Consider the following 27,577-nt stretch of genomic DNA (forward strand, 5'->3'; position numbering starts at 1 on the left):
GGGAAGGGCCGACGCGGAGTGGGCGGGGCCAGAGCGGCTCGAGGGGACGCGGCGGACGTGGGCCGCTGGCCTTGGCGGGACGGCCTGGGCGCCTCAGTCTCCATCGCGCTGTGCCGGCGGCGGTGGTGGGTGGCCGAAGGATGTGACTGGAGGGCTGCCGGCGGCCAGCGGACGATGCTCGCGCTCCTGGGCGCGACGACCCTGATGCTGGTCGCTGGGCGGTGGGTGCTGCCAGCCGCTTCAGGTGAGAGAGGGGTTCCGGCCCTGCCTCGTCAGCTGGACTGCGGCGGCGGCGGCAGCGCGGGAAACCTTGGCCCTGGGGACGGGGGTGGAGGGACAGACGCCCTCGGTGAGAGACCTCTGGTTGTCCGCGGTCGCAGCGCCTTATTGAAACGGACTCAAAAATCAAACTTCAGTTTCAGCCGCTCAGTCGTGTCCGACTCTCTGCTACCCCATGGACCGCAGCATGCCAGGCCACCCTGTCCTTCACTATCTCCCGGAGCTTACTCAAACTCTTGTCCATCGAGTCGATGATGCCATCCAGCCGTCTCATCCTCTGTCGTCCCTTTCTCCCGCCTTCAATCTTTCCCAGCCTCAGGGTCTTTTCTAAGGAGTCAGTTCTGGATTTGGAGTTTCAGCATCGGTCCTTCCAAAAATGAAAGAACAGAAAGTCATGTTCGAAATTCTTCCCCAGCCGCTTGCTCGGGGGCGCCGTCGTCGCCACCCCTGCCTGCCTGTGCCTGCTGCCCGCCCCCAACCCCCGCAGGGCTGGGTGTGCACAGCTCTGGTGACCAGTTTGTTTCCTTCCGAAAAGTCAGGCAGCTCCACTGCCCCGTTTCATAATAAACAAGGCTTAGAGCTGCGCTGCTGGTCTCCTCCATTCAGTAGACAGTTCTTGATCCCACGGGTAAATGCCCAGTAAGGTGTGCAAGGATTTCTGTGCCCTCAGGATTCAATCAGTCTAATAATAATAATAAAAATATGGCCAAATAGGAAGGCTGGGAGCCACCAAGCTAATTTGCCGCTTTTCTTAATTTAGCGGGGAGATACATGGGGGAAATAGCAGCTATTATAAGATTGACTTTGTAGCGAGAAGAAATACCAAAGACAAACAGGGCCTCGCAACAGAGCAGAAATCCGGGAGTTGGTGAGGCCACCTGCATGCTTGCTAAGTCACTTCAGCCCTGTTCAACTCTTTGTGACTTCATGGACTGTAGCCCACCAGGCTCCTCTGTCTGTGGGTTTCTCCAGGCAAGAATACTGGAATGGGTTGCCATGCTCTCCTCCAAGGGATCTTCCCAACTCAGTATCTTTAGCTACATTGGCAGGTAGGTTCTTTACCACTAGTGACACCTGGTAAGCCTTAAATACTTATTTGCTTTGAAAATCATACCCTGATTTTCTGGGGTACATGGTATCCTATCTATCTTGTCCAAAAAATATGTTTTTACCAACATAACGGGTTTCTTCCAGAATAGCAGAGGAATTGCAATTTAGGGCAAGCAAGCTTATAGCAAGGGCTTCCCAGATGGCTCACTGGTAAAGAATCCACTTGCCTGTACAGGAGCCATGAGTTTGATCCCTGGATCGAGAAGATCCCCTGGAGAAGGAAAGGGCAGCCCTCTCCAGTGGGCTGGGAAAATCCCATGGACAGACGAGCCTGGTTGGCTACAGACCACCTAATCACAAGAGTCAGATACGATTTAGTGACTAAAAACAACAAGAAGCTACAGCAAAAACCATAGCCAAGTCCAACAAGGAAAGGAGAAGAACATTACTTTATAGAGCAAAAGAAGGAAGTTGGGAGGGTTGTTTTAAACGAAATTCCATTGATTGAAGGTGAGAGTTCGGGGCCGTGCTATTTTTCGAATTGTCTGCACTGGTTGCTGGGAGAGAATTTTTCCTTTTGGAGTCTGGAATTGCTGGTGAGTGAACATACTTGAGGGCTCTGGCTTCTGGCCTCCTGACTTCATTTTAAATGAGGTTTCCTTTATTATGTTTCACACCTATTTCTCAGACTGTCTCACAAATATAGTATATAATATATGGGTTCTAGGGTCCTGGTGAAACCCCTGATAATTTCTTTGGAGTTTTTTGTTCATGAATATTTTGCATTAACTCATGTTTGCTTTCATATCAAAAGAATTTGCCCAGAATTTTCATGTAAAATTAACATTCCAGGAAGCTGTTCATTAGATCATAATTTTTTAATCTGTATTAGAGGAGAGCTAAAGTAAACTTCATACACAACTGGCATTTTTTGCTCTCAACTACGTACCAGACACTACTCTTAAGTGTTTTATTATTTTTTTTTTGTAATCCGGATAATATTTTATTTTTTTCCCATTTATTTTTATTAGTTGGAGGCTAATTACTTTACAATATTGTAGTGGTTTTTGCCATACATTGACATGAATCAGCCATGGATTTACATGTGTTCCCCATCCCGATTCCCCCTCCCTTAAGTGTTTTAAAAGTACAAACTCATTTAGCTTTCAGAATAAAGCTGAGCACCATTATCCTCATTTTATAGAGGAGCAGGCTGAGGTCATATAGCTAGCCTGTGCTTTAGGGGGAAATCAGACCCTGAAAATCTGGCCCCAGAGCCCTGGGGCTTATGGCTAGCTATTTTCTGAAGACCACACAATTTGGTCTTGTTTATCCACCTGTATGTTAAGGACTTAGTTCTCTTTCAATTAACTAATCTACTTTTTTCACAAAGAAAGAGTAATGTTCAAAACTAAATGTAATGTTAACCGTGACCTGAGATCATAATATTGCTCTGTGTTCCAAAGTAATCAAAATATTTGTACTTTCAAACCTAGTAAATGCAGCTCTGAGATCCTAGTCTAAGAAAACTATCCAAAATATGGTAGGAAATTTATATTTGTATAGATGGTATGTGTTTGGGTTTATGTCAGACTTGAAAATACAGTAAACTGTTTCTAGTCATCAGTAGGAGTCTGAAGGGCTGGAAACAACCAATTGTATAAAAAGTATTGGATTACATGCCCATTTAGGGCTTCCCTGGTAGCTCAGTACATAAGGAATCCGCCTGCACTTCGGGAAACTCAGGAGATTCAAGTTCGATCCCTGGGTCAGAAAGATCCCCTGGAGCAGGGTGTGGCAACCCACTTCAGTATTCTTGCCTGGGAAATTCCATGGACAGAGGAGCCTAGCCGGCTACATGGGGTCACAGAGAGTCAAACACAACTGAAGCAACTGAGCACACACGCATGCAGCTCCCCATTAATATATTTTACATGCTAAAGGTTGAAGTAAACTATTAGTAAAGGGCTGTTGCTGATATTTTACTGAGCCACTAGGGAAGTCCAATAGAACAAAATCTATGAACTCTAAAATCTTATTTAATAACTATTTCCAAGTCCCTGTCCATGCCTGGTAGCTCAGCTGGTAAAGAATCTGCCTGTAGTACAGGAGAACCGGGGTCAATTCCTGGGTTGGGAAGATCCCCTAGAGAAGGGAATGGCTACCAGTTCCAGTATTCTTGCCTGGAGAATCCCAAGGACATTTGTTGGTCTCGTAAAAGCCAAGATGCCTGTAACTCCAGGGTCTCCTTCCATTAGAACAGAAGGATTTCATCCCTAAGGAAATGTCTGGCTGTACCCTGGGTATCAGATGTCCTAATCCTCTCTCAAGGCCAAGAACTACTAGAATTAGAGTATTCTGGGCTGGAGACTAAATATGCCATCAAACCTTTTATTAACGCCATAAACCCAGTTGCTCTCTTTTGGCTGCATAAAATCTAAAAATCCAACAGCTTGGCATGGAATTAAGTTTAGAGTGTGATAAAGGGAAGTAATTCTATTTGGTAGTGAAGCCTCAGAGAATACAAGTGTAAAATACGTAATTGAGGGTGGGGAGACTCAACTAATACCTCCCCAAATTAAAAAAAATTCAGAAAATGTTTTCTCAGGCATCTCCCTCTTTGACTCCGTACCGTAATAACTCTTAACTGGAAAGTAGAGGCAGCAGTCCATTTTTTTAAAGTTCTTTTTTTCAGTTCAGTTCAGTCGCTCAGTCGTATCCAACTCTTTGCGACCCGATGGATGCCAGGCCTCCTTGTCCATCACCCACTCCTGGAGTTGACTCATCCTCATGTCCATTGAGTCAGTGATGCCATCCAACCATCTCATCCTCTATCGTCCCCTTCTTCTCCCACCTTCACTCTTTCCCAGCATCAGGGTCTTTTCCAGTGAGTCAGTTCTTCACATCAGGTGGCCAAAATATTGGAGTTTCAGCTTCAGCATCAGTCCTTCCAGTGGATATTCAGGACGGGTTTCCTTTAGGATGGACTGGTTGGATCTCCTTGTTGGATCTCCCAATACCACATTTCAAAAGCATCAATTCTTCGGCACCCAGCTTTCTTTATAGCCCAACTCTCACATCCATACATGACTGGAACAATGTATTTCTTTATGTATATATTTATTTTCATGTTTTTTAACACCAGAAACATTTTATATTGGGGTGTAGCCGATTATCAGTGTTGTGATAGTTTCAGGTGAACAGTGAAGGCATTCATCCGTACATATTCCCGTTCTTCCCTAAACCCCTTCTCCTATCCAGGCTGCCACAAAACATTGAGCAGTGTTCCGTGTGCTATACAATAGAACTTTGTTGGTTATCCACCCCTATGGTAGAAAGTCTATAGGAGATAGCATCCTTGTCCTGTGGCAGAAATACTGTATGATAAATTGCAATTTATCATAGTGAAAGATCAGTCTTCTGTGATGTGGAAAAAGTTCTTGTAAACTCAGCATTAGTCTGAGGACACTGAGAAATGCCGATTAAGTTTGAAGCTATATAGACCCTGCCTTAAGGAACTTGCATTCTGGTTAGAAGTTGTGTTAAACATAAGGAAGCAATTTTTAAAAAGACATCTTCACCTTCACGCATCAAGTTTTGAGAGCCTACTAGATGTCAGTACCATGCTGAGTACATCTGCTTCAGTGTAAAATTGAGTGGTGCAGATTGATGGTGCAGTGTGAAAAGAAAGCAAGGTTGGCATTTGCTGCAGTGTTTGAGAAAGGTTTTCTCTTGGAGGGCAAGCTTGAGCTGGGTCTTGGAGGGTTTGGGTGGTCAGGAAGAGAAAAGCTGTTTGGGTGGGGGGCCAAAAAGGAAGAGCCAGAAGAGAGAGAGCGTCCAGCCGGCGGCAGCTTTGTACTAGAAGCATAAATATAAACATGTACATGTCACCAAGTCATGTGCTGTCCACCTGAAACTAACACAGTATGGTAAATCAACTATACTTCACATTTTTTTAACAGTATAGGAAATGAAATAGGTCTCTAGATGGAAATCTGTAAAATAAACAGAAGGGCTCAGACTTGATATGTTGAGCAGGCAAGATCTTTTCAGGGTCCTGTAGGACCTGGCTGACATAATAAACTTTCATCTCTTATCAACTTTGTATGTGAATGTTTGGCTTCTGTGAATAGTTGTCAGTTCTGAAACCACATCTGTTCAGTTCTGTGTCAGAGTATATCCCTGTTTGAACACAGTATGTGAGAAAAACCAAGTTGAGGCTGTTAAACAGTCGAGCCCATATCCTTTACGTCAGTATCACTTGTAAGACAAAAGAAAAATGCTATTTTTATACACAGACTTTTTTCCCAGTTAAAAGACAATTACCTTTCTACAGTTCGTTCGTTTTTGCCACCTTTATGGAGATATAATTGACATATAATATTTGCTTTTTATAGATTTTAAAAACCTCAACCAAAAAAAAAAAAAAATAAAAACCTCAACTGTTTTCCAGTTCTCTTGAATGCAGAGGTAGATGTAATTAGCAGCTTTCCCATGCTGACAACAAGCACTAGGTCTTTTTTTAGATTTATCTACTTAATTTTGTTATAGTTAAATGTATTCACTGTCCAGTCAGTGATGTCAAGGAAAGAATGATATTTTAAAAAATATCTATAGCATGTATGTACATATAACTGTATAGTGTGTCTGTGTAACTGTCTTCTGTCTTATTATCTTGACAGGGGAAGCAAATCTGAAGCCTGAAAATGTCGAGATCCACATCATTGATGACAATTTTTTCCTGAAGTGGAACAGCAGCAGTGAGTCTGTCAGGAATGTGACTTTTTCAGCAGATTATCAGATGTACGTTACTCTATACTCAGGGATCTGCTGAATAATTTTTATCATTTTTACACCATAAATTTTCAAATTTGGGAAACGTTTGGTTTTTCCTCTTTTTTAAAGAAAATATGTGGCAGTTTCGCATAATAAGTATAACGTCTTTTTTATGATTAGAGTCTTAGTCTAAGAGTTCAGACTTCATCTTCAGGTTTTGAAGCAAGAGATTTCGGGGACTGTGCTAGCAGACTTCTGTAGCCCACAACCATATCTTCTCTGTTCTGGATGCTCCAGCTTCTTTAAACAGAAATTAGGGTCTGACCTAGAGCATACCCTGAGAATATGGGAGACTGTCCCTAAAAGCCTAGCCACTGTCTTGGAATCAGCCACGAGGTCTTCTGTGGTCAGGTTTTCCTCTTTTCTCCATCATGCACAAAGTCTTAGTTCTAGATATCCTGGCTGAGTATCAGTGTACTGCGCCCTGCACTTCCACAGTGTTTCTGGAGTTTCTGCCTCCTCCCTGGGGCTAACTTTCCACCTAACGATTGCCAAGAGGATAGGCAGACGGAGTTGGCAGAAGAAAGGGTTACTGAAGGAAAGAGGAAGGTCCTAAAGGCCTGTCTGCTCACTGTGACCCCTGTCCCAAGAGCAGGCAGGGAGTCAGGCAAGAAGAAACAGGGTGTGGTCTCTAGAACCAGGGTTCCGCCACTTCAGCCGCAGCCCTGCTGTTCTCTGCGTGTGTGTGCGCTCAGTTGCTCAGTGTCCAACTCTTTGCAACTCCACGGCCTGTAACCCGCCAGGCTCCTCTCTCCATGGGATTTTTGTAGGCGAGAAGACTGAAGTGGGTTGCCATTTCCTTCTCCAGAGGATCTTCTTGACCCAGGAATTGAGCCCGCATCTCCTATCTCCTGCATGGGCAGACAGATTCTTTATCACTGAGCCATCTGGGAAGCCCCAGTTGTTCTCTAGTTGATTGTGAATAAGCTGTTAGTGTGTGTGTGTGTGTACAGCCAACCCTTGAACAATGGCGGGAACAGGGGTGCCTAACCCACTGCTTCTACCCACTGCCCCTGCTGGCTGCAGTCAGAAATCTGAGTATAACTTCACAGTAGACTCTTCATATCTGCATCCATGGATTCACCCACACCTAGATCTTAGAATACTGTAAAGTGTGTATTTACTGAAAGAAATCTGCGTGTAAGTGGGCTCACATAGTTCAGACCCATGTTGTTCAAGGGTATATATGTATACACACACTAGATATTGTTTTCCTCAGAACTGATCATGTAAAATTTTTCATCTCTAGAAATTTTCTTTAAATTGAACTTTGAGTTTTGTTACCAATTTTATTCTTTGCCTTAGTTCTTATTAAACTATTTTTTAGGCATAATGGAGATTATTTCATATTCCTTTATTTAAAATGACCCTTGTATTAAAAGAGCAGAGCCATAGACAGTGATCTCATGTTCTTGTTGCTTCACACATTCTGTTGTTTTTATTAACTTCTCTAATTCATGATAATCTCTTACTCTTCGTTCTGACTTTGGTCCAGGGCACTGTTTCAGTGTTCTTATTCTGTTCTTTCTCTTTTCTGTTCTGCTAGCTCTATAAGCACTTGCCTTGTAAGAATATGCCAGGTTACAAGTTTGGAGAGCCAGTTCAGCAGTTGGTATGGTATCGTGTAGTATGAGCTTGAGCCAGGCTTGTTGAGTTGCTCAGTCGAGTCCAGCTTTTTGCAATCCCATGAACTGCAGCACACCAGGCTTCCCTGTCCTTCACTATCTCCCTGAGTTTGCTCAAATTCATGTCTATTGAGTCTGTGATGCCATCCAACCATCTCATCCTCTGTCACCCACTTCTCCTCCTGCCCTCAGTCTTTCCCAGCATCAGGGTCTTTTCCGATGAGTTGGTTCTGCTTGGGTTTTAGTCCATCCTCTGCTACTTACTCTATCAGTTTCCTTATCTGTGAAGTAAAGATAAACAACTCATATGACCACATGTAATTTATCTTTCAAACCAAGATACTTCTGAGAGTGAACAGAAGCACTTGATTTTATATAAGCTGCAACAACAAATTTAAAGCAGGACAGTGCCAGGCAGACTGGTCTGGGACACCCCAATGATGAAGCATCTAACACAGAAGCCTGTTGCAAGTGTTGTTAATTGTGTATAAAGTACACAGAACAGTGGTACAGAGTATGTGATCAAGAAAAGTGAGGTTAATATCAGCAGCAGACACATTTTTCAGTACAGTATTTCTCAGAACATAAGACACATCACTGATGATAAATGATGCACAGACCCATGAATAAGCTACTGGGATGCCAATGCCTGTAGAATATACACCACCTAAGACATCATTGTTTGCATTGTTATTTAGTTGCTCCGTCATGTCTGATTTTGCAACCGCCAGGACTCTAGCCTGCCAGGCTCCTCTGTCCATGGGATTCTCCAGGCAAGAATACTGGAGTGGGTTGCCATGCCCTACTCCAGGGGATCTTCCAACCCAAGGTTCAAATCCACGTCTCCTGCATTGTGGGGGGCAGATTCTTTATCACTGAGCCACCTGGAAGCCCTCAGTGTTTGTGACTGACATCTAAAATGTATTATGACGGGGCTTCCCTGGTGGTCCAGTGGTTAAGAGTCCACGTGCAGTGTAGGGGACACTGGTTTGATCCCTGGTCTGGGAAGATTCCACGTGCTGTGAGGCAGCTGGGCCCATGCGCCACAACTACTGAGCCCACACTCGAGCCCCAGAGCCCCAGCCACGAAAGCCCACAGGCCGGAGCCTGTGCTCACAGCAAGAGAAGCCACGGCAGGGGAGCCCGTGCACCGCCACGGGAGGCTGCCCGTTCGCCACAACCAGAGAAAGCCCGCAGGCAGCAGCGAAGCGCTGGCACAGCCAAAGCTTTTAAAAGGCTTTTTTCATTACAAAATGTATGGTGATGTTAGGTAGCGTGGTGTGTTCATTCAACAAATAGTGATTGCCTTTTATGCCAAACTCCTCAGTGCTTGGGATTACATTAGTGAATAGGAGAGACAAAGAGGGCATGAAGTTTTATTATGACACTGGTTTCATGAAATGAATTTTCTATTGGTTGCATATTTATTTTTCAAATTATATTTCTACTCTGATCTAAGTACTATATATGGTAAAGTTTTTTTTAAAGAAAATGTAAAAGAAGCTGCAATAGCTCCCTTACATGCAGAAGCAATTATAATAGAGGGAGTAGCTGTGTCTCCCTAGCAGGAAGGACAGATGTGGAGTGAAGGTGGGTTGAAACCATATCAGGGCTTAGGTACAAACTTTTTGTAAGGTTTTCTGCTTATAATAAGAGCTCTCCAGGTAACAAGAGATGCATTACTGGCTTTTTGCCTGGAGCTCATTTTATTTCGACCGTCTGTGCCCATGATTGAAAGAAGTCTGCACCATTCCCACTTCCCAGACGTCCTTATATCTCCTGATTTCTCTAGAACTGTATTTTCTAATAAATGACATGGAGGGTACTGAATTTTGGTTTAGATGTTTAAAATCTAAATTTTTAAAATAGATTCTGTATGGCAAAACCAATACAATGTTGTAAAGTAAAATAAGTTAATTTTTAAAAAATAAATAAAAATAGATTCTGATGTAGAGAAGTTTCTCAGGAAGATTTGCATGTAAATTAAGGTATTATTACTGCTTGTGAAAGGGAAGTCACAACTTCTTGACGCAGGTCATTCTGTTTGGAAGCACTTCTTACCACTGTGATTTTTCTGTCTAAATCCAGACTTGTCCACATGTTGCGTATACAGTCTCAGGAGACTGACATTTCTAGGCAAAGGATGTCCTGAGTGAGGGAATATCATGTGTGCCGCATATGCAAACAACTGGCAATCAGGCTGCCAGTCATGATTTCCAAAAGCTTCATGAAGGATTTCTATCCAGACAAGTTATTTTTCTGAACAGAATTGTAGCAATGCCATAGCATTTTTGGGTACTCCACTGTTGTGCTGTTATTTGTGAGTTATTTTTGATAATTTAATAAAAGGTTGTGAGCATTAAAAACTTAACTAAGGTGTTACTAATGCCAAGTCTAAGTAGGTAAAGTTAGAAGGGCAGACTCACCAGGAATGAAGTGTGCCCATATGGTAGTGTTTATTATTGGCAACTTCTTAAAAATGTTTCTTTTCTTTGAAAAATAAGGTATACTTGAGTTGGAGTCAGCACAAAAAAATCACTCCTAGTTTCTATTAGCTTTTAGTAAAGAACATACTTAGCTTTTTAAACAATTTTTATTTATTTTTGGCTGCACTGGGTCTTTGTCGCTGCACATGGGTTTTCTCTAGTTTTGGCAAGTTGGGGCTATCTTTTTGCAGAGCACAGGCTCTAGGCATGAGGTCTTCAGTAGTTGTGGTGCATAGGTCCCAGTTGCCTTGGAAACTTCCCAGACTAGGGATAGAACCCATGTTCCCTCCACTGGCAGGCAGACTCCTAACCACTGGACCACCGGGGAAGTCCATCCTTTAGTTTTTTGTTAAAGACACTTTAGCATCTTTAAAATGAGGTTTATAATGTATAAAAATGAGCTAATGCTAGAACTATGAATTAGGCTTAACAAAAATGTCTTCTCAGAGGTTAGTTCCCCTGTTTGGTATGAGGCAGACAGGGCTTTCCATAAGCAAAAATCTTGGAATCTAGTATTTGTTTTCTGTTGCTCACCTTCACTTCAGCCTCCTCTCCTCTTTGTGGCAGCATGGCCTTTTTGTTTTAGGCACCCTGTGTCAACTTGATTTCTTCAGGTGCTTTAAAAAAAAGTCCAGTATCAGTCACTTAAGCTTGCTTCGTGATGGACTGAGTCCACATTGAGAAGTTTGTTAGCTTATGTTAACATGGTAAGTTCTTTGTTTCTGGTGGTGTCATAGAAGGAATTACAGAGATCAGTATGCAGAGGGATGGTTTGGTTTTGAAGAGAGCAGAGGAAATTCTCAAACCATACTGATTCTGAGGTCTTGCTTAGGGCTAGTAAATCTCTTCCTAGGAGAAGATCAGAAGGGAATCAAATCCAGTTTCCAATTTTTCAGTAAGGAAGAGAGGATCCAGAATAGAAAGCAGTTGGCCGAAAGTGACACAACTGTTTTTAACAGAGCCAACACTAAGTCTTCTTTCATCTTAAGGGTTCTTTCTCTGTTTCTTTGAAATCCTAATGCAACCACCCACAGAATTACAGAACTTTATGAAGTTAACTGTATGTTAGAATGATTCCACTGTATAAATAATAACTTGGTTGTATATGCAATGAAAAAGAATAGTAGAATGTTACCCACAAAAATATTGTGAAAACATTAACTCAAGTAGAAGAAATAACTACTTCCCCTAGCTTAGAGCCTTCCCTAGTGACTCCAGTGGTAAAGAATCCACCTGCCAGTGCAGGAGACACAGCAGACATAGGTTCCGTCCCTGGGTCAGGAAGATCTGGAGGAGGAAATGGCAACCCACTCCCTTATTCTTGCCTGGAGAATCCCACAGACAGAGGAGCCTGGTGGGCCACAGTTCATGGGATTGAAAGAGTCAGACACGACTGAGAGACTAACACACACACTAGCTTTATAACGTTAGTGTCAAAACAAAACATGTTTGTCACTCTTGTATTTATAATGTTCATTCATTCATTTGCTTTTTTATTTTGAAGACTAGGGACGGATAACTGGAAAAAATTGCCTGGGTGTCAAAATACTGCTAGTACCAAATGCAACTTTTCTTCGGTCGAGCTTAAAAATGTTTTTGAAAAAATTGAATTGCGCATAAGAGCAGAAGAAGGAAACAACACTTCTATATGGTATGAGGTTGAACCATTTGTACCATTTCTAGAAGGTAAGAAAAAGTTGCCAGCTGAATTATATTGAATTCTTTATTAAATATTACCAGCACAGCTCACTTCCCAAGCCCATTCATTTGCATAATATAAAATCTCCCATCTTTAAAAAAAACAAAAAGAACAAAGATTCCCTTAAACTGGTATCTCCTTCCTGCTATGACTTCATTTTCGTGCTTTCCTTCTAGTGGTGGTTCTCAGAGTGTGGTCTCCAAGAGATCTATCAATTCAAAACCATTTTCCTAGTGGAAACTTACTTAATAAAACTTACTTGCCTTTTTCATCTTCATTCTGTCGTGGGTGTACCCTGGAGTTTTCTAGAGGCTGTTTGATAGGAGATGGTGGCTGGTGATGGCAGAAGTAGGTGTGAGACACAGCTGTCTTCTTTATTAGACCAGACATTAAAGAGATTTGAACAAAATGTGAGATGAACACCACTCATCTCACTAAGTTTTTTGGCTTGTTTGTTTTGAGAAATGCAGTCATTTATTATCATGCAATAGGTTTCATCATTACTGTTTTTTAATGAATTGATAGATATTTTACATTTTTATCAATTTTGACGTCTGGTATGCTGAACATTCAAAGACACAGCCCATGTAAACAAGAGCTCTTTAGGACCCTCAGTTTCTCTTAAGAGTGTAAGGGATCCCAAGACCAGAAAGTTCAAGAACCACCACCTATTCCATAACTCACACAAGGATGATTGGTACCCCCTCTCTGTACACTTTCCCTCCCACTCCCTCTCCAGCCCTCCTGGTTCGAGCTTTGTTCCCCATCACGACACTAAGACCACTCTTGCCGAGGTCACCTTGACCTCGACAGTGCCAAGTGGATTTACTCCCTTCCGCGTGAAGCCCTTCCCTCTCAGTTCTCACGGGCCCTGCGCTTTCCAGGCTCTCCTCCTGCTCCCTGGTTGCTCCTTTGCCAGTTTCTTCTTGTCCCCCAGATCTTAAAATGTTGGACGGCAGCGGGCCTCAGTCTGCAGGGCTCCGCCATTGAACCTCTTCTCAACGCAACCTCCACCAGGAATCGTATGGCTTTCAATACTCTCCGTGCTCTCAGCCCTCTGTTTACATCCCCTTCTCCTTACCTTAGAGAGCTGCATCACCCACTCTCTAGTCAGCATCTCCACTTATAGGTCTGAAAGTCATCTCAAAAAACTCTTCTAAAATTTTTATTTATTTATAGTTGGCCATGCTGGATCTTCATTGCTTCTCATGGGCAGGTGGGGGCTACTTCTTCAGTTGCGGTGCTTGGGCTTCTCATTGCGGTGGCTTCTGTTGCAGAGCACAGGGTCTAGATGCTCAGGCTTCAGTAGTTGCGGCACACGCGCTTAGTTATTCCAAGGCATCTAGAATCTTCCCGGACCAGGGATCAAACCCATGTCCCCTGCTTTAGAAGGTGGATTCCCCGCCAGGGAAGTCCCTCGTCCCAAATTAAAAATGGCCAGAGTTCTAGCTTTCCCTTCTCCAGACCTGATCTTCTTGCAGTTTTTGCCATCTCTGTTAATGATATCACCTAATATTTGCTCAGGCCAGGAGCCCTGGCATCACCTTTGATACCTCTCTTTCATCCTCCATGCAGTCCATCAACAGATTCCAAGCGATCAGATCGCTTCTTACTTCCAGCCCGGCATCAGCCGTCCCCTGGCCGCTCTCATCTGCCCAGGAGCTTTCCCACTTCCTGACATGCTACCGGGGGTGGTCTTTCCTAAATGTAAATCAGGACAGATGTAATTGGCGACCTTACAAATCCAGACTACAAGTTCTGCCTCTTACCCAGAGTCTAGCTGCCTCTCCGTTCTCATTTTCTACTACCCGGGTACTCGAGCGCCCCCTAGTGTCTCCTGAAAATGGTGAGCACGTTCCCATCTCAGGGTCTCTGTCCTGGGGCCCTTTCAGCCTGCCAAGTTTGACCTCACCTCCTTCAGGCCTCAGCTCGAGCATCTCGGGGAGCCTTCTCCTCGCTTACTCACCTAAAACAGTCGTTGCTGCCCTTCTCTGTCCCTTTATATTACTTCATTTCTTCTTACAGTATGCATGGCATTATTATATATATTTGTTTATTTGGGATTGTTGGCCACATTTCCCACTAAAGTGTAAGCTGCAAGAGGGATTGTCTCCTTTTTAGATGCCAGGCACATATTTAAGTGCTTAGAATTATTTATTGTATGAATGTTTTGACTTGTATTAGTGAATTTACATAGTAAATATTTTGATTTTCACAGCTCAGATTGGTCCCCCAGATGTGCATTTAGAAGCTGAAGATAAGGCAATAATACTGAGCATCTCTCCCCCTGGAACAGAAGATAGTATCATGTGGGCTACAGATCGTTTAAACTTTAGATATAGCGTCGTTATCTGGAAAAACTCTTCAAGTCTAGAAGTAAGCATTATTTTTATGTTTGATGTGAGAGAAGAATGACTTGAATTAATTGTAAAATTTGACTTTTTTTAAAGAACAGACTTCTCTTTTTTAGGAAAGAACTGAAACTGTTTATCCCGAAGATAAAATTTATAAACTGTCACCAGAGATTACTTATTGTTTAAAAGTTAAAGCAGAACTGCCTTTACAAAGTAGAGTTGGTTACTATAGTCCAGTGTATTGTATAAATACCACAGGTAAGAAGGAAGTTTTGCTTTTAGTTCAGTTACTATATATATATAAGTTGTTTGTTGTTGTTCAGTTGCTAAGTTGTGTCTGACTCTTTGCAACCATATGGACTATAGCCCACCAAGCTCCTCTGTCCTCCACTACCTCCCTTTGTTTGCTCAGATTTATGTCCATTGAGTTGGTGACACTAACCATCTCATCCTCTGCTGCCTTCGTCACCTTTTGCCTTCAATCTTTTCCCAACATCAGGGTCTTTTCCAGTGAGTCAGCTCTTTTCATCAGGTGGCCAAAGTGTTGGAGCTTCAGCTTCAGCAACAGTCCTTCCAATGAATATTCAAGGCTGATTTCCTTTAGGATTGACTCGTTTGATCTCCTTGCAATCTATTAATTAATTGGCAGCCTTTTAATTTTGGCATTTTTCCCATAGTTGCTGAATTTTTTGTGTTGGTTTAGTAGACATCAAAACAAAAACATTCTCATGTTGATGTATGGCAGAATCCAAAGCAATATTGTAAAGCTATTATCCTCCAATTAAAAAGAAATACTTTTTTTTTTTTCAAAAATATTTTAACAGCATTTACACAAGCAACAGTGTTATTTGGGGTTTTTGTCTCAAGTAAACAGTAATGAAAATTCTGTGTAAAAGTCCAAGTACTTTCTAATTACAGAAATTGTTTTTACTTGTTCAGAATCCATGAGAAGGGGAGATAGTCATTAGAAAAGCAGTTAGTATTCCAAAAAGCATATGTCTATAGGTGAAATGTTAAATTATGAAAGCATCCTGATGCATTTTATCTGTGGCATCTTGCCAACAATTAAGGTTTAAGGGTAGGAACTTGAATTTATTACTTTAATTATAGATTTAATATGCTTTGTTCTTAAAATCAAGCACTGTAGAAGGGAGTTAAAGGAAAGATCTCCTCTCCTGCTTCCTGACCCCATTCTGTTCACCAGAGTCAAGCATCCCCAGCAGTGTATGTACAACCTTTCCTGTGTTTCTTCAGGGCTTATACTAGCATATACTCAGACTTCCAGTTTTGGGGTGTTCTGTCATTTGAATTAAGGAATAAGGTTCTGTGTGCACTCTGCTGTATGTAAAATGGATCACCAGCAAGGGCCTGCTGTGCCGCACATGGAGCTCTGCTCAGTGTCACGCGGCAGCACTGATGGTAGGGGAGTTTGGGGGAGAGTAGGTAGCATGTGCGTGTATCTCCAGGTCCCTTCACTGTTCACCCAAAACTGTCATAGCATTATTAACCTGCTATACCCCAAACAAAATAAAAAGTTTAAAAAAATAAAAAATAAAGTCCTGTTGGGTATATTTTCTTGCTTGTCTAACCCAATATATTGAGGCTCTCTTTTTATGTCAACACATATAGATCTATCCCATTCTTCTAAATGGCTGTGTAGTATTACCTTGTGTGAATACACACCGTAATTTATTTAGCTGTTACCTCATAATGATAAGATACAAGCCTTTTCTCTTCTTGCCCATTCTATTAAGGATTCTTGCCATCTGTTATCTCACTAGAGTAAATGTGTGTGCTTTCTTGTCTATTCCTTGTCGTCTAGAGAGACGTAATGTGCCTTCACCAGAAAATATACAAATAAATGCTGACAACCAGGTCTGTGTTCTTAAGTGGGATTACCCGTATGAAAACACAACTTTTCGAGCTCAGTGGCTCCGGTAAGTTCTGTCCCATAATGTCCTTTTGCAGCTTATTTTTGCGCAGTGTGTGAGGTTTCTTTTCACTCTGCTTCAGCTACCTGTTGTTCTCTGCACACATTCGGCCTGATGGAAAGGCGGTTATGATGCATTGGAACTGGGCTGTTTAATTCTAGTCCCAGCTCTGCCAGTAACCATCTGCAGTATCACTGAGACCCAGTCACTTCTTTGGGCCTCAGTTTCTTTACTTATGAAATGGGTGTATTATAATATCTAGTGTCCTTAGTAGATGTTAGTCATTCAGTCATGCCCAATTCTTTGTGACCCCATGGACTGTAACCCACCAGCCTCCTCTGTCCATGGAACTCTCCCCTAAGGATACTGGAGTGTGTGGCCATTCCCTTCTCCAGGGGATCTTCCTGACCCAGGAAATGAGCCCACGTCTCCTGCATTGCAGGCAGCTTCTTTACCGTCTGAGCCACAGGGACTTACTGGCTCTTTTTTTAAAGGTATGATTCTAATTACATGTGTTATTTCCTCGGTCTGGAATTCTTGACACATGACCGAGATATTTTCTTCAAAACCCACTCCTTCCATGAGTCTTTGAAATGATCTCAGTCCAGTCACTCAGTCTAGTTCAGTTCAGGTCAGTCTCCTACTGTCTTGAATGTTGTAATGACTTTGGCAGATTCCTTAGTGATTAGTGGGAAACTAAGGAAGTCAGAGAGAACTGTGCTCTGTGTGCCTGAGTAGAGACCAGCCAAACAGGAGTAAAGCTCAGCACGACATGAGTGAAAGAGGACTGGGTATAGTTCATGTTGATTGGAAAACTGGAGAGGGTAAAAGGAGAGGGAGAAGAGAAGAGGATAATCAAGTAGAAGGTGACGTGAACTCTGGCAGGAAAGGGGGACTACAAAGAAAGAGGTACTGAGGGCAGAGGAATCGTGGGACTAGAGGCGAGTGTAGGTCAGGTAGGGAAGAAAGAGTGAGAGGAAAGAGACTAAAAAGACAGAGAAAAAGTGAGGGAGAAGGGAAGTCGATACTGCTGCAATTGATTCCTCTCCACCCTGCAACAGGTCTGGATAATAAATGCATTCATGTGTGGAGTACAAATAACAAAGGTTGCAGGAGGTCAGAAATGTAGAGGTATGTGCAGGACCAGAGTCCACAGAAGCCACTTGGAAGGAGAGGTTTTGTGAAGGAGGCCTTGATTGTTGTTGAGTCATGTGTTTTTCAATGACGAGAGAGGGCGTTCCAGGCTGGGGCTACACTACACGGGAAAGCTTGGATATGAAGAGACCAAATCAGATCAGGGTAACGAGGAGGAATCCATTTCCTTTTGCTCTGTAGTAAACTAGCACAAACTCAGCAGCTTAAAAAACACAGCTTATTATCTCTCAGTGACTTTGGGTCAGGAATTCAGGTGTGGCTTAGCAGGGTCCTCTGCTCGGGGTCTCACAAGGCTGTGATCAGGGTGTCAGCCAGGACTGCTGTCTCATCCAGGCTGTCTCGTGGTGTCTCCTAAGCTCACGTGGTGGTTGGTAGAATCCATTTCTGACAGCTATAGAACGAATGGTGGCCTGCTGCCTCAGAGGCCGTCAACAGAGACAATCTCTGCCCCCTAGACCCTCCTTTAAAGGCTCATCTGATCAGGTTAGGCCCCACCAGGATAGACTCTCATGTGATTAACTCAAAGTCCACTGGCTTGGGAACTTGATTTCATTTGTAAAATTCCTTCACCTTTGCCAACTAATGTAACCTAATCAAGAGTTCATGGGTTCTGCCTGCCCGCACTCAGAGGAGGGGATGATGTTGGGCTCATGCACCAGAGGGTAGGAATCTTGGGGGCCGGTTTGGAATTTTGCCTACGAGAGGGGAAGCCCTGCTTCGAGAAAAGCAGAACACTGGGCCTGGGAGAGCAGCGAGAGGGAGCATGGAGTTAACAGGATGGAGTAAAGTCAGGCTTTGCCTTAGACTCTGCTCCAGGCGTTTGAGTGCCACTGGGGCTCCGGTGTTGAGCGATGGGTAACATGAGGCCTGTGTTCCATGAGCGTGACAGTGGCCACATGGTGTGTGGTGTGGGGGACTGCAGACGAGGGAGCCAGCTTGGAGGCTGCCGTGGTTGCGGGCTTGAACTGAGATGCTTGGAGCTGTTGGTCTCTGAGCAGTCTGTTAACTTCTCCAGGCCTGCTCTGACTGTTCAGACTTGCTCTCAGAACCCTGGTGTGTGTCTCAGCACTGACCCGCGGGTACACGTCTAGCAGCTGGCCTTCCAGAAGGAAAAAGCTTTACTTTAGTGTTGGCCGGGTTTTATAACACAGCTAATCCTGCTGTGGCCACTTTCAGGCTCCCAGCAGCATGTCTGTCCACTGGACATGAAGTTGGAAAGAGGCACAGTAAACCTCCCACCATATTCTACTGTTCAGACATGATAGATGTAAATAGCATTGAGCATAGATAAAATGTAGGGAAAACAATTGGGACAAGATGAGTTTTGCATTTTTATTACTTTAGTTTTTCATACAACATATTTATTTGTAAGTTTATGTAACTTTTAACAGTGGCTCCATTTAACAGCTAGCTGGTAACATTCCTGAAAATTTAGCAGTTGTTTTTGTGCACCAGCATGAGCAAACCCTTCACACTACTTCCTTATCACACGCTTGAGCAAGGTCTCTGGTTTTCTTTTGTGCACGTATCTTTTCCACTTTGCTGTTTCCCAAGGGTGAGGACAATTTATCTCTGTAACTTTGACCCCTAACAGAGTGTCTGGCCTATTACAGGTACTCAGTACATGTTTACTGAACTAATGTGTTTGAAATGAAAAACATCTTTTTGTCTTAAAGTGCCTTTTTTAAAAAGATTCCTGGGAAACATTCAGACAAATGGAAACAAATACTGAACTGTGAAAATGTCACAACTACCCGCTGTGTCTTTCCTCGAGATGCTTTCCCAAATGGAATTTACTATGTCCGTGTACAAGCATCTAATGGAAATGGTACATCTTTTTGGTCTGAAGAGAAGAAATTTTATATTGAAATGAAAAGTAAGCCAATAGTTTTTATTTTATTTTGTGATTCTCCAAGTATGAATTCTTAACGATTGTTTTGTAGTCTAATTTGTACTTTGTGTCTTTACACATTTTTTTTCCTAGCTGTCATATTTCCTCCAGTCATCAGCTTGAAATCCATTACTGATGATTCACTGCATGTCAGTGTCGGTGCTTCAGAAGAGTCTGAAAACATGTCTGTGAATCAGCTCTACCCACTAATTTATGAAGTAATTTTTTGGGAAAACACTTCAAATGCTGAGGTAAATAGACTGTGTAGTACAGGTTTATAACTCAGAGTTATGACTATGATTTGAATAAGCAAAGCTTGAAGTTAAAATTGCAGGGAAATTTTTAAACTTTTAGGCTATATGATTAACTCATATATTTTCGACAGGAAGAAATTGGCATTTCATGTTTTACGTGGTAAGAGTTACGGTCAGCTGCGTCTGAGCCCCAGTTAGTTGTTGTTGGTTTGGGGGGGTTTTTTGGCCTCACCAAGTGGCATGCAGAACCTTAGTTGCCTGATCAGGGAAGGGAACTTGTCTGCCCTGAAGTAGAAGCATGAGGTCCTAACCACTGGACCACCAGAAAAGTACCCCCAGCTACTTTCTAAAATTCAGATCCTGAGTTCATTTGTACTCAGTCAGAATCTCTGAGGGTAGAACTCAGGAATTTTTACCATGATCCTCAGGTATTCATGAACCAGGGTTTCTCAGCACTGCTGACATTTGGGTTGGACGATTAGTTGCAGGAGCTGCCTTGTGCATTATAGGATGGCGAGCAATACCCCTCCCCACTCCTCCCTAGGTGCCGGTAGCCCTCCCTCCCAGGTATGACAACCCAGACTACCTCCATGTAGTGCCAGACATCAGGGCACCTCCATGAGGACAAAAACTGGTTTTTAGGGGACAAAAGACTCTTGGCTGTTATCATGCTTTGTGACCCTAAAATTCAGAAACCACTGACAGGCTAATGCACATCAGATAATCCATATTATACCTAGATCACTTTTCCCTGTGGAATTACCGTCAAGGAATCAGCCTTTAAAAATCTGTACAGTTAAGTTGGTGAATTTTGTACCTTCATTTCCTGCCAAAAATCTATGGAAAGTCCAGTGATTCGGACACTCTCATTTCGCCTGTCTGAAGGCTGTGACCGTCGCGCAGGTTAGCCCTGCGCTGGGAAGAGCCCCTGGAGGAGGGAATGGCAACCCACTCCAGGACCCTTGCCTGGAAAATCCCATGGACAGACGAGCCTAGCAGGCTACAGTCCATGGGGCTGCAAAGAGTCAGACACAGCTGAGAAACTTCACTTTCACTAAGTCCTCCCTAGATCTGGAAAACCTGAATTTGTGTCTCAGACTACCAAATGGTGTAACCTTAGGCAAGGTGCTTAGCCACTGAAACTTCCTTTTCTCTTCTCTAAAGTGGCGGGGGTCATAGCAACTTAATTTTTTTTTAACAGATGTTTATAAGGTTTAAAATGAGGTAGTATTTATGGAAATACCTACCACATTGCTTGACAGATTGAGATTCAATAACCTTTGTTTGCCATCCTGTCTTATGCTGGGTAAGACATCAATAATTACAGTCATAATAACAGCTCATATTTATTGGATACTCATTATGTATCTGGTACCAGGCCAAGTATTTTATATGAATTGTCTCAGTCAGTCTTCCAAGCAACCCTGCCAGACAGTTGGATCGATTAAATTACTCTTCAGCAAATACTTGGGATGGAGTATCCATTACTGCTTCGCTGATGCTGGGCTGTATGCAGTGAAACTTGAGTGGATGTGGTATGACTGAGGCCTTAAGTGCACCTTTGTGTTTTGACTTGGCTCTTGCGCTTCTCCCATTTGCCAAGAGGAAAGCAAGCTCCATGTGGCCTGTGGGCCAAGGCGGACAAGAGATTGTGGAGCACACCTGAGTGTGATCCACTGCCTCAGAGAGAGCTCCCCCGGCCAATCCGCTCACGAGTAACAGAAACAAATACGTTCTATATACATGTGCATGTGTGGCTGAGCCCCTTTGCTGTCCACCTGAAACTCTCACAGCACTGTTAATTGGCTGTACCCCAATACAAAATAAAAAGTTTAGTTCTTTTGAAAAAAAGAAAAATGCATTTTGAGCCAGGGCTGTTTTGTCACACCACATTGCACACTGGTGTTTTGCCCTTGGCATGTTTTGTTACACCACAGTAACAGGACAAGCAACAGCTGGCTCATACCAAGAGGAGTAGTAATCTCCCTCACTTTACAGATCTGGGAATAGGGCCCAGGGAAATTAAATAACTCGCCTAAGGCTACATAGCTGTAAGTAACACCTTGATACAGGCAGTTTGAGACCAGACCCCCCTGCACTTAATTGTTCTGCCACTAACCAGAGGAAACGCGATGGTAATTCAGCCAAATCCTTATGTACTGATAAAATAACTTCGAGTTGTCTTAGGACTATATGGTATTCTTTTGGCAGCAGCATTGTTTCACTTTTGAGTTTGGTAATTGTTTTGTTGTCCAAAATAAATTTATATTTCTTAAAATATACCAACCAAGTGTTTGGGAGAGGCTAATCTTAGAATGAATATATGAAGAATTCAGAAAACAAATATTCCCTCTATGATTTCTTGGGGTTCTAAATTTTATCAATGATTTACTTATTTTTTTATAGAGAAAAGTTCTAGAGAAAAGAACCGAATTTACCTTTCTTGACTTGAAACCACTGACTGTGTATTGTGTCAAAGCCAGAGCACTCATTGAAAATGACAGGCGGAATAAAAGCAGCAGTTTTAGTGATACTGTGTGTGAGAAAACAAAACCAGGTCAGGATCTTTTATTATACTTTTTCTTTTTTAATGTCACCAGATTTAATAAAAAATAACCAATTTGTTGAAACCTGTAAAATATTTGTGTTTTGCCGCAAAAATATAGAGAGTATTTTCTTCAACTATGTGAGTCAAAATCAGAGCTTCACACTGACCTTCACAAAACTTCACACTGAGTTTTAGAAAATATTTTTAATACTCAACTTAGTTCAGTGGTTTTTGCATGCTTTATATTTCATGCATACCCACATAATTAATTTCTTTTATTACTCTTAGAATTTAATGAGACTTATTTTTTATATAACCTTTGATATAATTATCATGTGGAAATCCCTTAGTTGTGAATTTTTTATGTTATTGGTATTATTTAACAGAATGTAAACTTCCTTTCACATGGCTGTATTTCTTTCACACAAACTGTCAGCAGTCTTAATGTAGTTGGGTGTCAAAACCTATATTGATGCTAAACACTATTTGTTTCTTTTTTAGGAGACACTTCCAAAACCTGGCTTAAAGCTGGAATTTGCACTGCATTGTTTTCTCTTCCTGTGGTCATTTATGTTGTGAGACTCTTCTTGAGAGGTGTCAATTATGTATTCTTTCCATCAAGTAAACCTCCTTCCTCTGTTGATGAGGTAGGTTACTTTTCTTGGTCAACAGCTAGCTGGATTTTTCTAAAAATGAAAGGGAAATATATTTGATTTCAACAGAATATAAATGTGTTCCTGATATTCAAAAAATAATACAGACTGACCTGGGTTTTTTCCTTCAGAGTTTCATAAAACTAACTTCAGAAGCAGTCATTTAATGGAATGTAACATGGAATAGTAGGATGTGTCCTTATTTTTCTGGCAGTGTAGCTGCTGTGGCACTTGTTTTACAACCTATATTCCCAAAAAGGTTAAAACATTGTTGCCAGTGCAAAAACTTTATTTTGTGGATGAAATCACAGAAAACAAGATAGAGAAACATGCATCTCCTCTCGCAGCACCTCGGTGTTTTGGTTGGCACGTCCTTGCTGTTGGCATAGTTATAGTGAAAGCACGAAGTGATGACCGTCAGCGTGGACACTGCCCTGAGGGGTGGCGTCTTCACCTGGACGCCTGCCTTGTTTCAGGTTCACAGGCTTTGGAGATGGAGGCTGTAGTGTGTTTGCACTCACTGGCTGTGAACCTGCGTAGCTCAGTTGTGAGCACTTGCGCAAGTGCCCGTAGCTATAAAGCAGCACCATCCTGTGGATCTGTGAGGGGCGAGGGAGGGAGACTAGAAAGACCCGCCACTGTGCCCGTGCTCTGTGCCCACGTGCTGTTTCACCCTCTTATCCCTGAGTTTTCTAGTGTCATTTCTATATGCTCTTCTAATTCAAAGCTGTTCTTTAAAGAACTGTAAGATTAGCAGGTTACAGCAGCTCATTACTCTTAGCCCAACTGGCGAAAAGTTAACTTCTCCCTTGTGCTTCTTCTGGATGTTTTCGGATTGGGTACCAGCATTTTTATTATTTCACAATAAAATGTCCCCAACCCCAGTGCCCTCCCATTGCTTCCTTACCCACCACGCTCTTCCACCTCCTACCCCTCACAGCACAGTGGACTTCCTTAGAAACTCTTTGGATAATTCCCAGAACAGTACTGAGATGCATGTGACCTCACTGGTGGTGCTTTTATTCTAAACACGGTAGTGCAGTGGATATGCTCTTAGCTCGCTTTTTAATCTGCATGTCTAAAGATGGATAAAGGATTTAAGAAACTGAAGCTTATTGGAACTTGAAAACTACTTTTTGTTCTTTTAAATAATCTGTTTCTGTTCTTTCCCTTTTGAATTAGTATTTCTCTGATCAGCCACTAAAGAATCTACTCCTTTCTACTTCTGAGGAACAAACGGAAAGATGTTTTATAATTGAAAATGCAAGCATTATTACTGAAATAGAAGAGACTAATGAAATTGATGAAGTTCACAAAAAGTACAATTCCCAAACTAGTCAAGATTCAGGAAACTATTCAAATGAAGATGAAAACAGTGGAAGTAAAATAAGTGAAGAGTTTCTGCAACAGGACAGTGTGTGACCAGGAACAAACCCTAAAACATTAGGGAGTCTTGCAAGAGTCAGAGTGGGAGCCTGGGCTTTTTCCTCTTCTCAATAACTGTCAAAAGAAGTTTGCCCATGCAGAGGAAGAAAAACCGTCTTCAGATCACAGGTCCTAAAAATACAGGCAAGCCCTTCACTATTTAAAATGAGTTTCGAGAAGTTTTCTGGATTCTTTGCCATGTGTCAAGTCTTGAAAGACCTGTCATTGGACCTGCCTTGGATGAGAGGCGTTAAATCAGGAAGAGGCCCTCTGGCTCCCTTGCGTTACCTTAAGCACCACTGTCCTGTCAGGGGTTTGGGGTGCTTGTGTTCCCGTCAGCTGGTGTGGTCACTGTGCATCATCGTTCCTTCTCCCTCGCAGCATTACACTTCACTATTTTTCAGGAGGTATTTAGAATATTTGGTCTTGTTCAAAGAAGAACTTGAATACCACCATCACTTGATTTTCTGAAAAAATAGCTTACTCTGGAAAACAGCTGCAGATGCCAGAAACATGGTCCTTAGAGATTTTCAGGGGAATTCTGTTTATACCAATCACATTTATACCAGTTGCAAGAGATGTGGGTTCAGTCCTTGGGTTGGGAAGATCCTTTAGAGGAAGGCATGGCAACCCACTCCAGTATTCATGCCTGGAAAATACCATAGATGGAGGAGCCTGGTGGGCTACAGTCCACAAGGTCGCAGAGAGTCGGACACGACTGAAGCAACTGGGCGTGCATGCATGCATACCAATTACATTAGCCTCTACATCACAGTCACCCATCCCTTCCACAGTTTAGGATTAAAACCATGTCATCTTTTGCTATATGTATGTTAAGCCTTCCTGTTTCAGAACATTAGGACAGTAGCTTCTGATTAGAAGGCATAATCCCTAAAATTACAGAGAAATGGGAAACAGTCTGAGTAGAGAAGTTACTGTTATCTCAAGATATGGGAGTGTGTGACATTAGTGACAGTGTATATAAAGTCTTGGGATCAGAAAATGCTACTGACAGAGTAGAGTGAGTCAGTGGGAAAGAAGCAGGTGGCTTTAGTGAAAAAGAAGAATGTGTATCGTCAACTTTTGATTGCTAACATCCTGAGGGGCGGCGTTTGCTTTCATGGCTATCTGTGTCATTTCTTAAGAGCAGGCCAGTGTCTGTCCACTGTGGGGCAGTATTCAGCTATCACTTCCGCTAGCCTGCATGCACTCAAGTTATTTATCATCAAAGTGTGGGAGGAAATGAACTAGGAAGGAAACCTAATTTTTTAAAATTATGTACTACCTCTTAAAGGCATCTATAGCTTATGTTTAAATGATTTTGCTATTTGGGCTTGTTCGTGGAGCTCCTGCAGAGAAAGGAAGCGTAGGAATTCTGGCTACCTCTGACGCCAAGTTCTCAGCTTCAGTCATTGCAGCGGAACTGAGAGGGAAGAGAGATGCCACCACCCAGCGCATCAGGTCCGGCTGGGCTCGTTTGGAGTAGTCTGCGGGGTCTTCTGGGTGGAAGAAGAGGTTGAAAGCAGCTGGGAAGGCCTGTGACACCCGCCTGTCCTCTCCAGAGCACCTTGTGTTCACTTGGGCCTCCCTTCAGCCCCTCGGGGAGCACACGGGTCGGGGGCCCCCACCAGGGCCATTCTCTGCTGCAGAATTCTTCCAGGGACCCAAACGCACCTCTGATCCTCTGACCAGAGGCGTTTGGTTTACAGCAGATCAGGGTTGGCCCTTCGCTGGGAAAGGTCCCGTCCATCCGTGGGAAATTGTCACTGTCCAGAGGACCCCGCCCCCGATGTCTTCTGCGCTGGGTCAGGGCTGCCAGCCTGCCCCGCACTCGGGCCTGGGATTTTCCCCAGGAAAAATGCTGCTTCGGACTAGGAACAGTGCCTTTGTGGGACGTGGCAGAGGGAAAACTAGGGCATTATAAGGCAGAGACGCTGCTGAATTCGCTAGGTCCCTGAATGTGGGAGTATGCGTGTCTTTGGGATTTAAGATGCCCTGTGGTTTTCAATGAACAAGCATCTGAGTGGCCTCGAACAAAAACCCCTCCGTTTTGCTGCATCTTGCAGACCTGAAAATGCAGTTCCATCCCATTCTTCATTGTGGTCCACATGTAGCTTAATCAGGATGTGTTTGCTTGTAAAATGGTATTTTTTTCTGAAAAAATAGTTTGCTCGCAAATACTATATACTTGAGAGCAGCAATAAACTTCCTCAGATCTGTGATACTGATAGCTCTTGGAGAGGCTGAATATAATCTAAGCATTTATGTAGAAGATTTGTGTCGTTACAGCCAGAAATCATGTATTCATATGTAATATAGATTAATATATACATAGTGACATGGATCTGTAAACATACATGTACACACGCATGATACTGGCTACTGTGCCACTAGTACATCCATAAAGACTTAGCATAGGTTCTAGTTAGAAAAGGGTAAATGCTGCTCTAGAACTATGAACTTCAAAATCTTGACCAGAAATTTGCAACATATGAAGTTAATTCAAAAATATAAATTTAAGGACTTCTTGGTGGTCCAGTGGGTAAGACTAAGCTCCCAATGCAAGGGCCCCAGGTTTGATCCCTGGTCAGGGAAACTAGATCCTACATGCCACAACTAAGACCCAGCACTTTCAAATAAATTTTTTTAAGTATATGTATAGAGAGAGTTTGTATAACATCTTTTCCTCAAACCTACCTTCAAAGCAGCCTCAGATTGCTCCTAAGAATTTGGAAGTGTACAGAAACTTTTCCTACCTCCTCCCCATCCCTGTAGCCCTTGTACTACGTGGCACGTTTGTGTTCGTTTCATCTGGTGTCTGTCTGCCCCTGCCCGGGGACCAGAAGCTCTGTGAGCCCAGGAATATACACTTAGCACTGTATCCCCAGTACCTACCAGAGTGCAGTGCCTCGTGCGGAAAAAGTGCATAGGAAATAATTGTCAAGTGACGGAAACCTAAAATTTGAACCAAGCGGGTGTTTCTGTTTGTGTGTCTTATTGAGGTATAGAAGGACATGGCTTTATTTCCAGTGTTTCTATGAAAGCGCAGCCAGTGTTGCCAGTATTTGTATCTTCTTTCGTGTGTACTTTGTCTTAATGCCCACTGCCATTCTTTTTTAAACAGTTTAACAGTTTCTGTAATAAACACTGAGGCCAAAAGTCTTGGGTTCCATGGTGGTTTTGCTTGAACTGATTGAACTTAAGCATCTCGGGTGCTGTGGCTGCTGCCTTCATGAGGTGTTCGTAACAGAGGGGGCTGGTCCCGTGCCGGGCGGGCTGCCTGGCATTGGTGTCCTGAAGGGGCCACCCCTGGGCGGGGAGCTCTCACACAATCTTTGCTTTTTTCCCACCGCCTCAGGTTTAGACTTGGCCAGGACACAGCCTTGAGCCA

The 27,577-nt window shown here is 42.9% G+C and overlaps 1 protein-coding gene across 3 annotated transcripts; it reads left to right on the forward strand.

Moving 5' to 3' along the window:
• On the forward strand, window positions 1–27,345 carry IFNAR1 (interferon alpha and beta receptor subunit 1). Of its 3 annotated transcripts, XM_020888234.2 has the most exons (11): window positions 1–244; window positions 6,012–6,132; window positions 11,781–11,962; window positions 14,194–14,351; window positions 14,446–14,587; window positions 16,152–16,266; window positions 19,092–19,291; window positions 19,400–19,557; window positions 21,967–22,117; window positions 22,610–22,755; window positions 23,944–27,345. In XM_020888234.2, exons 1-11 carry the CDS (start codon window positions 175–177, stop codon window positions 24,181–24,183), a joined length of 1,683 nt encoding a protein of 560 aa, XP_020743893.2. In that variant the 5' UTR covers window positions 1–174; the 3' UTR covers window positions 24,184–27,345. The 3 variants fall into 3 exon arrangements, with proteins under 3 accessions (XP_020743893.2, XP_070311284.1, XP_070311283.1); XM_070455183.1 differs by lacking the exon at window positions 6,012–6,132 and having other exon boundaries at window positions 147–244; XM_070455182.1 differs by lacking the exons at window positions 1–244; window positions 11,781–11,962 and having other exon boundaries at window positions 6,044–6,132.
• The last annotated feature ends 232 nt before the right edge of the window (window positions 27,346–27,577 follow it).

Source organism: Odocoileus virginianus, chromosome 25 (assembly GCF_023699985.2).
Source record: "Odocoileus virginianus isolate 20LAN1187 ecotype Illinois chromosome 25, Ovbor_1.2, whole genome shotgun sequence".
Taxonomy (NCBI): Eukaryota; Metazoa; Chordata; class Mammalia; order Artiodactyla; family Cervidae; genus Odocoileus; species Odocoileus virginianus.